This window comes from Kwoniella dejecticola, chromosome 5, assembly GCF_000512565.2.
Source record: "Kwoniella dejecticola CBS 10117 chromosome 5, complete sequence".
Lineage (NCBI taxonomy): Eukaryota > Fungi > Basidiomycota > Tremellomycetes > Tremellales > Cryptococcaceae > Kwoniella > Kwoniella dejecticola.
The window spans coordinates 1,779,924-1,793,381 of record NC_089305.1 but is presented as its reverse complement, the minus strand read 5'-3'; the positions used below and the strand labels follow the sequence as shown (position 1 = coordinate 1,793,381).

Sequence of the window (13,458 nt, the reverse complement as noted above, 5' to 3'; positions counted from 1 at the left end):
AGCTCAGGAGCCCAAGAGCCAAGGTCATCAGAACGTCTCTCGGCACCATACGCGTATTCAATTCAAATATTCACAGTCACCCGATATGAATGCCGTTGCCGGTCCTTCCCGACTACCCCGTAAATCGGCGAAACCGTTCGTCTCATCCGATAATCGACCTTCCGAGTCAGAGCCAGACGGTATTTTTCGAGTCGTGTTGATCACCAGTGGTAGTGTGGCCAGTATCAAAGCTCCTGATATCGCTGCTGCTTTATCCCAAGTGAGTTGAGAGGCCAGTCCAACATACATGCATAGTGATATCATGTCTAATGTTGAAAATGCATGCTGAATAAGCGGACTGTCCGTACAACCTACCTCGCAGTCCGGCGATGTAGATCTGCAGATCGTATCTACGAACTCAGCTACGCATTTCTGCAACCAGGCTATAGTCGATGAGGCCGTACGCAAAGCTTACGAAGGCAAAGGTAAAACGAGCGAACTATTGCCTGATGATCTTGGTGTGAGGGTATGGACGGATGAAGATGAGTGGTCTGTCAGTGCTTTTCGACGCGAATTCTGATGTAGGTATCCATGTATCACTGACTTGTGAAGCTATTGGTAGGACTGGAAAAAAGTGGGGGAGCCAATACTGCATATTGAGGTGTGCCCAGCCCACAATGCCATAGTACTTCCATCGCATACACTGACAAATTTGCGTATCAGCTGCGCCGCTGGGCAGACTTGGTAGTCGTAGCCCCATGTTCAGCCAACACACTCGCGAAGATCGCCGGAGGGCTATGCGATAATCTGGCTGTAAGTCTTCACAAGCACAATGATTTCCCCGCTTTCAATGCATGATACTGACTTTCATGGTCATTCAGACATCACTACTACGCGCTCTATCGCCCCAGACACCCGTAATCATCTGTCCAGCTATGAACACGCACATGTATCAGCACAAATTCACCGCCAAGCATCTACGTATAATCCAAGAGGAATTGGAGTACTTCGTACTCGGTCCACAGGGTGGAGGGGTGCTCGCCTGTGGGGACGAAGGTGCGTCTATTGAGCTACACTCAATTTCGACTACGGTCTCCGGGTGCTAACGAGTATAATGACGGTTTGTAGGGCCGGGAAAGATGACCGACTGGCGCGAGATAGTATACACCATCGAGAACTTCGCTGCAATGCACAAAATTAAGCTTGAAGAGTGTAAACAACAACAAGCACAACAAGGAACTACACGTGCTTCGAGCACCGCTGGAGCAGACCCAACATCTCGCTCCCGAGCCGAGGATCCAGCCCGACCACCTACGCCGCCTACACCCAATCGATTCGATAAAGATCTACCGACAATCAACCAGCTGCAGATTGATGGACCGGTGTATAAGAATGGGAAACTCGCGTCTAGTCCTGCGTCTGGGTCTGCGACTGGATCCCGCCAATTGAAGGATCTGGACGCGAAGACGGCTTCGATGGAGCATTGGAAAGATATGCAAGGCGAGAAATATTGGAAAGCTAGATGGTGGGCTGGTGTTTGAGTCCAAGATCTAAAACGTGCATTACCCGCGGTCCGATAATTCACATGAATGTATTGGATGGCGTTGCGACTGCTTTTCCATGTCTCATGCATGGCCTCATATGCTTCGTGCTTTGGCACATGCTTTGCACGCTCTCAAATTGTATATGCGCATGCGCATCGCACGTGGACTGACAATCGAATCTCGGCCTTGCATCCATCGGCCATCGCCCCGGCCGCCCTTGATGGATTTAGCGTAATCTCCAGTTCGGTCTCGTTGACCGCGCCAAAATGAAGATATGGAGATTCGATTTTCACTCCATCCCCCTGTCCACCGTCCTCCACATTTTCTCCACATTCCTTTTTTCTTTTTTAGAGTCTTGCCGGTCGGCACCGAAGGCGATTGCGAGACCCAGATTGTTTTGGTGCTTGGAATTGACCCTCGGCCTTGTCCTGGCCTTTGGTCAACTGGCCGTCCAACTCTTGGAATTTCGTCTTGGTCTTGGAACTTTGGACTCGACGTACCGAATTGCTTGGCTGGTCGAGAGTCGCAGTACGACTCAAGCAAGCGATGCGTGCTATCACACCCTTTGATTCGAAGGCCCGTGCCCGCAAGGAAGGGCCGTGATCATATGTATGCATCCACGTTCCCATGCATGTTCCATCTTCATGCACATGCACATCTATCGAACTGAACACTGAAAATGCACGATCTGTGGATTATATAATCGGATCTCACCTCCTTATGTCGCTTATCAATCCCTTAATCAGCAGAAATGCACTCTCAGATCTAGAATCGGCAGTTAGTCGAGTAGTCGTTAGTTTGTAGACACGTCGTGTACCTTCGGTCAAGCGGTCTTCGTTCTTCTCTATCTCTAGATGGGAAGTGCCTATTGACTTACGTGATACTAGAGATTCAAAATGCGGTTGTCCATGCCCATCTTCTTACGTGTACCAGTAAAGGCATGGAGCATGGAATCGGGCGGCCGAGCGAATTCGAAAGCGAGACCGCACCCGCACCCGCGTCTTCTTTAGTCCTCAGGCACAGTCATACAGTCATACGCTAATCCTTGTGGAGGGTTTTACATAGAACGGTAATCTCCGAGCTCAGATCAGTACGGTGATACGGTGACCGACCTCATTCTGTGCTTACGCAGCACAAGCCAAGAAAAAACCAAAAACGATTCACAGCCGATCCTCTGAGTAATCCACTAATCTGCGGTCTACGGTCAACGGGCATGGAATGAATTTTATTATCAATCTTCGGGCGTGGGTTACTAAGACAATTGATTAGCTTAGTTATCGGTTCTCATCTCGGTGACGGGGATGAGTCGACGATGATAAATGCATGCATATGGTTTTGGATGCATGTAAGATATATAAAGTGCTTGGATTTCGCCTGAATATCTGTATCCCTTTCCTCATCAGAACAGAACAGAAAAGATAACAACGATAACAATAAAGTAAGATCAAAAGAAGCAAAGATCAAAATAATCTAATCGTTATCAAAACACAACCAAGCAATAAACAGTCGAGCACAGCGATAATACAAGTAAAACTATAACTACAATGTCTTCCCCAAGCTCAAGCTCTCGACCATTAACACCCTTCCCGCACACCCACACACTCACGCACGGGTCAAGCGGATCATATTTCCACCATATGCAATTCGAAGTTCAGCCTCATGCTTACGAGTACACTTCTCAACCTATACATTTCGGTATGAAGAAACCTCTTTCAACCCCTACTCCTCCTTCGATCCTTCGAAGGGGCTCATCCCAAAAGCAAAATCGAGTGACTACTTCTCCCTCACTACAAGCTATCTCACCCTCAATGGAACTTTACCACCCCACTCCACGAAGAATCTCAAGCTCCAGTAGTTCTTCTTCATCATCTTCAAGATCAATCGCTTCCCCGCCTATGCCCGTAACTCCTATCTTGGAATCTCCTACGGCTCCTCCACCGACTCCATTGGCCTTACCACCTCCAATCACCTTCGTCAAACCATTCACATCCGCCTCCACCGAGACCCAAAGTGAAGCTGCGTACTCGTACAACACATCGTTCAACTACGACCCATACTCCATCTCCCTTTCCACCGGAGAAGAAATCGCCTTTGCTTCCTCAACGAATGGATACGTACCTCAACGACCGAAATTCAAGCGACGGGATACACCCATCCCAAAGACGAGTACCCTCTCTTCACTGAAGATGCATACGACGCAAGATGAGTATGGGAGGAAGATACTACGAAGCGTGATCGACGGTGGGAACTGGGTGATAGTGGACTAATCGATCAAACCAAACCAAAATTTTTTCGGGGGAAACGTTGTACAATAGTAATAAGATAGTTATATATCATTTTAATAATTTGGGAAGTGGAAGTTGATGTTTTAACGATCAGTATGAAGTATCGACGAAGAAAGGTAGTCTTCCGTCAATTTAGTTGTACAAAATATATAGATAAAGCTTTGATGAACTGCTTCACATACAGTACTTATCATGAACGAAATGCAATAACCATAAAAAACATTTCACTCTACTCTCTCTCTCTTCACTCTTCACTTCACTGATGCACAAACCATCCAACAACGCACGAAAAGGAAAGAGCATGTCAACAGACGGCATATCCAACGAGTCGATATTGCCTTTCTCGCGAGCGAGGTTTTGGGATATTCATTCATTGGAGCAGTGAATGCATTGAGTTCGGATTGTACTGTGACCTCCTTTCTATGCATTTACATGATACGATGGACGCAGCACCATCTTCCGTCTAGCATGAAACTGGCAGTACGCAATATGCAGTACATACCATGTATGACGCGCGCATGCAGTCGAATTATTGCTCGACGAATCCCCGAACTTGGTCTAACCAAGATACGTAGTCCTATATTCACAATTGCCCAAAATTAGCATTTCACGTACATACGTACACTCAAATGGTTCTTCATCTCATTCGCCGCGGCCGTTCCGGGAAGATAGGCTCACGCCGCGGAGCCGTCCGTCCTTGTAGCAAAGGAGGACAGAAAGGATAGAAAGACGACATACCTTTTGTTCTTTGTGTTCGCAGTATGACAAGACGAAGTCGGCTGTGGCAGTTGAAGGTTGCATGGGTCAGGTCTTCCTCACTCTCACCCGCTGAACTTGGACGAAGGTGACTTGGACTTACCCAATGCCTCATCGACCCCTCTCTCAGCCAAGTAAGCGCCGAAAGCCTCTTGGACAGCTTGGTCGAGATGATCAAATTCTGCGAATTCGCGTCAACACAATGTTAGCGTGATCAATCGGTATCCTCAGGCAAGTCTGCCTGCCTCGTCTCGTCTTGTGACGAGGGACGCATATGATCTATGATCTATGATCTATGGTTGTTGCTGTATTGGTACACCGTTGCGGGTATACCGGTATCTGTCTACCCATCATTCGCGAAAATCCGCTCTCTTATGGACGGGAACGAATACCAAGATGAACATTTTATACTCACGGGGTCCCATATATTTACTTCGTCTCTCCCAATCACCCTCAGCGCCCTTCCTTTCAGCTAGGGCTTTCTCGTACACCGCAATATTGGTAATCTCGAACCCTTCGTCGCAAGTTTCAAGATCTACCATGAGGGATCCTGGAGTAGCTGATTTGGTGATGACGAGCGAACATGCTATCGAAGTGGGTCCAGCGGGTTCAGCTTCCTCGACAGCGCCTTCTTCGATTATAGGTGGCTCGAAGGAGTCAAGGTCGGATATTTGGAAAGTGAGCTTGAGGCTACGAATAGAGGCTCAATTAGCCTTGAAATACTCTTGTGCGTGTGTATGTGTGTAATGGAGATCGGCAATAAATGGTACAATAGGGGAGACCCGGAGAGTCTTGTGTAGGATGAGTAGTCGACAGTGAAAGACACATAGTGATAGAAACGCGATCACGATGATTCAGTGCGTCGATGGCTTTATATACACTCACGTCTCATTCCCGAATTTCCTGGTCAAGGTAACATCGTCCTCCCCTGGAATATCTTGTACTTCCCAGATTCCCTGAGTCTTGAGATTCTCCACGAACGCAGGGACTTCTGGTAATTGGCCGGCATTTTCAAGTTCGAACTTGTGTTCGGCTGCTAAGGCTGATGCGAGAGTCGAGTCGGCTATTTGAAGTTTGCAAAGTATAGGTTGATCAGCGTTAAAGATGGTATCTTCTTCAAGCAGAGGCGCGCTCGAGACCGTTTCACTGATCACGACCCTTGCAGACTCCCTTTCGCAGTGCCCCTTGAGTTCTCCGTTTGCAATCCACAATGAGGATGGGACGTTACTCACTCTCCCCACTTCCCATTCGCCTAGCAGACAAGCTGAAAGGCCTAGCAGCCAAAGGTCGGACGGCTACCGCAGGCGCTCGGGCAGCTCGTCGAGCAACGAGATTGGAAGAAGCTCGAAGAACAGGTTTGAGGGCTCTGAATGACATTGTGCTGAATGATGTCTTGATCATATGCTACGTGACTGAGATTGGTTAATCGAGAAGAAGTTTGATTTTAACTTGAACTTGATGTTCAGACTTTTAGGGGAGACTTCTTGATGACAACTTTCCCACGGTCGTTCACGCTGTGACGTACGGCATCACGGAACCCAACAAGCGATCCTGAGCAAGCATTGCATCACATTTGGCTAGAGGTGAATCGAACGAGGTATTGTATACCCCAAGCGAAGCCATGCGAGGGCTACGAAGCAGGCTGACAGTCACTTAGATCACCCATGAGATGAGTACAAATCTCCAAGATTGGGTCGAGGTGAGCACAAATCCCAACGATTCGTTCGCAAACACGTGCTATTGTGCATTTACTGAACTCAACTTTGGCCAATAGCTCTTGAACGCCGAACAGCATGTCCAGGTGGATAAGCTGAGGGAACATGCGAGACATGGTGTAGCAGCTAGAGTCCGGGGTGTGAGCATCTCTACATTACATCTCATACCGCTTCGGATCACCTCAGCCTTGGTTCGTAGGGACATGCGCAGGAAAGGAAGTTCGCAAGCTGAAATGACGAATATCGAACTAGGAAGTATGGCTATACCTTTTAGAGGTACTATCGGAGGACAAAACAGCGGAAATCACTTCGCTCTTATCTTTAAATACGACATATCAAGCCCTCCCTTCTGAAATGCCCTCAGACCTGACCGCAAGTCTACTGAAGACTGCTCTGGGTCATCATACGAAACGATTTCGGAATGAGACTTATGCGGGCTTGATCACTTCTTTGACCTCGCAAAATCAGATTCAAAACCAACATTTGAAGGGACGAGAGAGGGATAAATACTCCTCAGGATCAAGACAAAACACCCTCGGGAGTAGTAGTAATGGACATCCTTCGCCCTTGATCCACTCTTCCGAGAAACAAGCTCCACCGAATTTATCTTTAGCCCTCTCGTCGTCTTTATCTGGTATTGGCTCGGATTATGGGGATGATGATACGCATCATCATCATGATGACGAATTGAATACTATCCGATCCCAATTATCCAGGATTCTACCTCCCCCGCCGAGCTCGCCGCCGTCAAGACACCATTATCTCTCGATCCTGGAAGAAGTCCTCGGTAAATACTATAATGTAGAATACACATTGACGAAACCTGCAGCTACGAATGGTGAGGAGATGGAAGATATGGGTATGATGGGTAACTCGAAGAACGATTGGATATACTTGGTCACTCCGTTCGTATGTGTGTTGAGCAGGCCGGTGGGGATTTTCTTGGGATTTCAGAAGTTGACGAATCGCTTGAGTGAGTTCTCGTGATATCACAAGCAAGCACCTACTCGGAAATGTCGCGGTTTTCCCTTTTCATTCATAATTCACCATTCAACTTAATCCGCGTCTGCATATGCTGATGCGCAATGTGTGACATGACATGACAGAATCGTTCCCCTCAATACCTTCGCGCTTAGCATCCTTCTTGACGCTTTTTCGTATCGCCCTGCCGGAGCTGCACTCGTATTGCGAAGACGAGCAAGTGCCTTACGTTCAAGTGGCCATGAGCTGGATGACTACGCTTCTAGCCAAGGAAATGTGGCTGGGCGACATCCTCAGATTATGGGGTAAGTGACACGATCATCACTCTGTTTAAAATAGCACGAGGCAAACTTGGATCCAGTGTATCTCATGTCTACAAGTATCCCCAGCTGACATTCATTGATCATAATGGTAGACGCATACTTGGCATCGGACGATATGTTTGCTTTGCATTGTTACGTGTGTGTCGCGATACTTGCTACGTGTAAAGAGTGAGTAGAATCACGCTTAAGCCTGACCCAACGGCTTTTGGTATTTCACTTTTGCATCCTTGATTCAAGCTGACTGCTAGGTTGATTTGCACGGTACAGAACGCTTGAAGAATTGGATGGGTCAGAAGCCAAGTTGATGTTATTGGATTTACCTCCACTCGATGTCGATAGGGTATGTTCACCTGAATTCCAACTGGTGTTTTAAACTAACAGCTCCGCTGATCATTCATTCGTTGCGCAAATGTAGCTGCTGCAAGATGCCGCCAATTTGAGAGTATCATTTCCTTTGCCTCGTCCGGTGGACGGCGAGGTGTAAGCTGCCGGTTCCGAGCTGGTTTGAATCGCGGATTCCCAAAATTCCGTCAGTCGCAGCCGCCATGATCAAATAGCCTGGCCGTCATCACATTGCCTCTGCTTCTGCTTCTGCTTCTCATAGTACTGCATTGACTGCTTGCCTCCATCATCTTGTTGTACTCTAGTGTGCTCGAGTTCTGCTGTATGCATCGAGGAAACCGTGTTTCACCAGTCCTTATTTTCAAGAGTGATTGCCACATGGGCCGGGATTAAGTAATCGAGAGTGGAGGTGGACGGCGGGATCAAAAAAGTTGAAAGAAGTTGGTAAATGACGCTGGGTTCTATTGCTAACTTGTATATCTCTATGCAATTCTCTCTCTGTCTCTCTCTCCTCTCTGACAGCTATCTCCCGACTATTCTCGTTTGCTATATTCACACATTAATAGACGTCGAGAGCAGCATCGACACACAGTATCTGTATAGACATAGAGATTTGGTAAGTCAACGATTACCCAAGCTCAATCGTCAGAAAGCCCTTCCCCGTCTCACCGATCTCTTTTATGATGTTCAATGTAATTTGCGTTTGAGCTCTTTAGTACTCAAAGAAAGTAGCCTTGAAACCACTATTAGCCTAATGTGTCTGATCCCTCATCCGTCCCTCTCACGTTTGATTTGTTCTAGATCCCGTCTGGACAGTTGAGCTGATTCATTCTTCTCATGCCTGTCATCGGCATCAATACAGCCCGCGGAAACCACATACCTCTCGCTACTATGTCATCCGCTCCCACACCGAACGGAACCGGAGAAGAGAAGCAGAACTTCTTCCCTACGCTAGGAGATGTGGCTGATAGGACGGACGCCTTGACAGGTGAAGATGGAGAAACGGATGAGAGGGAGATGCAAGAGATTGAGAGTCTGTGTATGAGGTGTCATGAGAACGTCAGTCATCTTCCTCTGATCCTTCACAAATGAAACGAAAGAACGGTCTCAGCTGATGTTTGGGATGCATTCGTCGAAATAGGGTACTACTCGATTGCTGTTGACTACTATACCGTATTTCAAGGAGATCGTGGTTTCGAGTTTCAGGTGCGAGCATTGCGGTCATCGAGATACCGAAATTCAGAGTGCCGGTGAAATACAGCGTGAGCTGCGGTTTCCGCTTAGTCTGGACCCAGAAAACGCAGCTGACTGTATGGTCCAAATTCTTAACACTCACAGCCAAGGGAGTTGTATACACTGTCCACTTGCTCACTCGGGAAGATCTTAATCGACAACTAGTCAAATCGAACTTCGCTACACTCTCTATACCCGATCTGCAATTAACTATTCCTCCCGGACGAGGGCAGATCAACACTGTGGAAGGTATAATCCGAGATACGGTCCGAGACTTGAACATCTCTCAGCCGGTACGAAGGGTCATGGACCCCGAGACGGGTAAGAAGATTGACGAGATGTTAGAGAAATTACGAGATCTGATAAATATGGAAATCGAAGACGAAGATGATGGAGGAGTTGGTGTCGATGACGAAGACGTCAAAAAGCCTTCGGAAGCGCCAACGCAGCAACACGAGGAAAAGCCATTTGTACCTTTCTCCATGGTCTTGGACGATCCTTCAGGAAACTCGTTCTTCTCTTTCAAAGATTCCCCCTCGGACGCGCAGTGGAATATGCGGGCATTCAACAGGACGTTCGACCAGAATGTCCAGCTTGGTCTAGTGGCGAAACCTGACGAGGGCGAGCTTCAAGAAGGTGGAGAAGTGCCGTTAGATGAACAACACAAGCTCAGCAGTCTAGAGGAGTTCGAGGCTAAGCGTGCGAAAGAGGGCGAAATGGTTCCTGAAGAAGTGTTCAGTTTCCCCTCGACGTGTTCGAGCTGTGGGCACCAGCTGGAAACTAGGATGCAACAGGTCAACATACCCTATTTCAAGGTGAGTTGCACATATTCTCAATTAGCTGGAATGCTTGATCATCTGTTGATGGTGTACCTTGCTTGACGTAGGATATCATCATCATGGCTGCGAACTGCTTTGCATGTGGTTATAGGGATAACGAAGTCAAGTCGGGTGGGTCGATCGCCGATAAAGGGAAGAGAATCTCGTTGAAGGTGGAGGATGAGGAAGATCTCAGTCGAGATTTGCTGAAGGTGGGTTTATCCTCCTTGTCTGATCCCTCATCACCGAGTATACTACACCGATGGCTGACTGGTACATTTGAATGATGAATTTGAATAGTCCGACACAGCAGGACTCGAGATTCCCGAGATAGATCTCCATCTACAGCCCGGAACACTCGGTGGACGATTCACGACCCTCGAGGGACTCCTCAACGAAATATATACCGAATTATCTACGAAGGTATTCCGCACGGGCGACTCGCTCACCTCCGGTATTGGCCAAATCAATAACGAGGGACAACAAGGCGAAAGGAAATTCGAGACTTTCTTGAAAGGCTTGAAAGATTGTATATCGGCTACGAGACCGTTCACGTTGATCATTGATGATCCGGTATCCAACTCGTATTTGCAGAACCTGTATGCGCCTGATGCGGACCCAAACATGACGATCGAAGAGTACGAGAGGACGTTTGAGCAGAACGAGGATCTGGGGATCAATGATATGGTCTTAGAAGGTTATAATAAGGAAGCGGAGGGGACTGCTTAGGTCTACGGTATGAGTTGCAGGGTACAGAGCGATGATCGAGTCGGAGGATGTGGTTGTTTGAAGGGTGGTCATGGTCGGTCGGCCCTCTGTGGAAGCGGATGTTGTTGTAGAAGTAGATTGCAGGTATAGATGTAGAAGTAGATGGCTAGAGTCAATTGTAGACGCAGACAAAGCCTTGAGGTATATTTTATTATACGATTCACCCGCGGCTCACGGGACCATACGGATCATGTTGAATGTAACAACCCAATCTGCATCGTTGTACTGTGAATTCAAGCACAATATCCTACAAAGACATTGCAATCGTACTCGCTGATTTCCATCTTTCCACCGTGCGAAGTCTACCATGCTTTCTTTTTGATGGAGACCAACGAGTCTAATCCAATCAGATATCCTCTTGTTCATTTGCTTCCCATTCCATTACATTGCAGTGTAGTACATCATCTGATCTAAGCGCTTTCACCCACAGAGTACCCTGCAACAGTCAACAAGCCCGCCAGGGTGACTTTAGCGATCGAGACAACCTGTTCGAAATCGTACCCATCCCTCTGGCTGAGGTCTCCGGAGTTATGGTAATACGGATCGGCGATCCAGCCGTTCCTCTCGAACACCTGCGTGGCGGGGAAACCGTACGAGATGAAGGATTGATGGTCTGAGCAACAGGCTGCCGTTTTGCCTACTACTAATTCCGGAGAATAGATTTGGGATAGGTTGCCTATCAGGTACGAAGCTTCGGGAAGATGGATCCTGCAATTTCATGAATGGTCATCAGCTCGAGTTTCACCTTAGCCTTGGAGAAAAGGAACGCTTTTTGGCGATCACTTCGATTCGTTGAATTGTGGCGTGGCACAGCTTGAGGGGCACGAGCAGGATATGTAAGATGATACTTACGACTCAGGTAACCCGATCTGAAGGGGTTCGCCGGGCTTCAAGAAGATGATACGTCAGCCAGCCGAATCTGAAAGCTCGTTAGAATTATCAGGATGTTACTCACAGCGTGGTAGGCCAGCATATCAGCTTGGACTTGTAGTAAGATAGTAGTGCTTGTCTTGTGTAAGTTTTCTGTATCGAACAACATCATTCAATCTCAGTCTCGATCTCAATCTCGGATTTTCCTTGAACCGACAAGGAAGAGAAGATGAGTACGAGATGAACTGACCAGCATAAGCATGACTACCCAGTAGACCCTGTTCTTCGCCCGCGAAGAACGCCAGGACTACTTGTTTGTCGAATCGTACACCCTGAGTACCAATCGCATGGGCTACGCCGAGGAGATGACCTGTTCCAGATCCATCGTCATCCCCACCTGGAGCTCTAGTCGACCCGAACGATCCCCTCGAGTCGTAGTGCGCGGACAAGATGACGTGCTCGGTCGAGTTGAGCGAGGATGGGTAATGGCAGATAACGTTTGGTGAGAAACCTTCGAGGAATGGTCGAAGGGTACAGTTGGCTCCTGTCGCTTCTACTTTCTCTGCGATTCAAAGGATATCGGAATCAGATGCCGCATACATCCTGCGTATATTCACAAGCGGGAGAATGTGGATCGTGAAGGCAGACAGTGTTAGGGGATATGATTGAATGACTCACCCTTGATCCAATGAGCAGCCTTGATGGCTCCGGGGGTGAAGCTGTGTCTTGATTCGATCCCGCTCGGGGCTTCTCCCGTCAAGTACCTGACATCCCGTCTGATCTGATTGAGCTCGATGCCGTCCGACACGATCTTATCGATCTGCGGGCTGAATCTAAGATGTTGAGTGATGTTCGCTAGGTGTTTGGCGGACTGGGCTGGGACAGGCTCCCACCCGGCCGCCAATGACATGGCTGGTAGAGGCTCAGAAGGGAGAGCGACGGGCACCAGGTGGGATGGTAGGAACGTATCGATTGTAGGCAGGTAAGCGTGCGGTACGTGAAGAAGAAGCGACGTGGGGTTCTGGTGGAGTAGCTGAATCGCCTCCTGAGCTTTCGGTCTAGGGGAACTTGATAGGATCTTCTGAGAGTCAGAATCGAATAAAATGGATAGGGATTCTTGCGATTTGCTTGAGATACTTTCCCAGGTATCTTGAAGCGACTCGACGGATAGAGATGGATCGATACCGGCTTGTCCGACCCATACTATTCTGCCGTCATTTGTGTCGACGTTGAGCGGGACAAGAGAGCCAGCTGTGAGTCCTTCTAGAGCTGATTCACCCGACAAGCATTCTTCCGAGGGTAAATAGATGTGTTCTTGAGAGGCAGACGAGCCGCCATAAGTGCCGTAGTATGACGATTTGAGACACTCTGCAAGATCCGCAGATGGAGCTGAGGCAGACAAGAGAAGGGTGTTGAGCGGAGCGGAAGGGATGGAGGCGGCGGTAGCAGTGCCCAGGATAGCTAGCAGCCCGAAGAGCGACGACATCGTGCACTGATCGGAACGCATTGGCAAAGATGAGGAGACGAGGATGCACAATGGTGGATAGGGAGATAAGCAAGTAGGATCAGTGAATCACGACATATGCCTACTCGAGCAGAGCAAGCATCCGCACAGACCCGGGACGCGTCGGTTCGGTTATCGGTGAACGCCGATCAAATCATTCACTCTCCACACGTTTCATGAAACAACACTAAAAATGTCAATGCACACACGCTACACACTCACACAGCGTCCCTGATCCCGCCGTCCTTTGGCTAGGTGACTATCCCAAGAATCCAAAAGAAAAATCGATGGAGATCAGAAGATGCCAATATCTTCTTCGTGTCTATCTATCGATGCAAAG

General features: G+C 48.2%; 6 protein-coding genes across 6 annotated transcripts; 4 read left to right on the top strand and 2 right to left on the bottom strand.

The window, feature by feature from the left end:
- Positions 1-85: 85 nt before the first annotated feature.
- I303_104766 (uncharacterized protein) lies at positions 86-1,520 on the top strand (the record flags this gene model as incomplete). The annotated part of the gene is made up of 6 exons (XM_018407560.1): positions 86-259; positions 362-532; positions 602-640; positions 703-792; positions 861-1,035; positions 1,108-1,520. The coding sequence occupies 6 exons, from the start codon at positions 86-88 to the stop codon at positions 1,518-1,520; spliced, it is 1,062 nt and encodes a 353-aa protein (XP_018262771.1).
- A 1,547-nt stretch (positions 1,521-3,067) lies between these two features.
- On the top strand, positions 3,068-3,790 carry I303_104765 (uncharacterized protein; the record flags this gene model as incomplete). The annotated part of the gene is made up of 1 exon (XM_018407561.1): positions 3,068-3,790. One exon carries the CDS (start codon positions 3,068-3,070, stop codon positions 3,788-3,790), a length of 723 nt encoding a protein of 240 aa, XP_018262772.1.
- A 547-nt stretch (positions 3,791-4,337) lies between these two features.
- Positions 4,338-5,941, bottom strand: I303_104764 (uncharacterized protein; the record flags this gene model as incomplete). The annotated part of the gene is made up of 6 exons (XM_018407562.2): positions 4,338-4,385; positions 4,547-4,587; positions 4,668-4,745; positions 4,980-5,254; positions 5,450-5,627; positions 5,797-5,941. 6 exons carry the CDS (start codon positions 5,939-5,941, stop codon positions 4,338-4,340), a joined length of 765 nt encoding a protein of 254 aa, XP_018262773.2.
- A 292-nt stretch (positions 5,942-6,233) lies between these two features.
- Positions 6,234-8,067, top strand: I303_104763 (uncharacterized protein; the record flags this gene model as incomplete). The annotated part of the gene is made up of 7 exons (XM_018407563.1): positions 6,234-6,263; positions 6,339-6,419; positions 6,532-7,252; positions 7,386-7,565; positions 7,676-7,751; positions 7,851-7,923; positions 7,999-8,067. 7 exons carry the CDS (start codon positions 6,234-6,236, stop codon positions 8,065-8,067), a joined length of 1,230 nt encoding a protein of 409 aa, XP_018262774.1.
- A 749-nt stretch (positions 8,068-8,816) lies between these two features.
- On the top strand, positions 8,817-10,705 carry I303_104762 (uncharacterized protein; the record flags this gene model as incomplete). The annotated part of the gene is made up of 5 exons (XM_018407564.1): positions 8,817-8,984; positions 9,067-9,187; positions 9,264-9,973; positions 10,045-10,188; positions 10,277-10,705. The coding sequence occupies 5 exons, from the start codon at positions 8,817-8,819 to the stop codon at positions 10,703-10,705; spliced, it is 1,572 nt and encodes a 523-aa protein (XP_018262775.1).
- A 449-nt stretch (positions 10,706-11,154) lies between these two features.
- On the bottom strand, positions 11,155-13,100 carry I303_104761 (uncharacterized protein; the record flags this gene model as incomplete). Its single annotated transcript, XM_018407565.1, has 5 exons — positions 11,155-11,452; positions 11,597-11,631; positions 11,700-11,767; positions 11,865-12,176; positions 12,293-13,100. The coding sequence occupies 5 exons, from the start codon at positions 13,098-13,100 to the stop codon at positions 11,155-11,157; spliced, it is 1,521 nt and encodes a 506-aa protein (XP_018262776.1).
- Between the last annotated feature and the right edge of the window lie 358 nt (positions 13,101-13,458).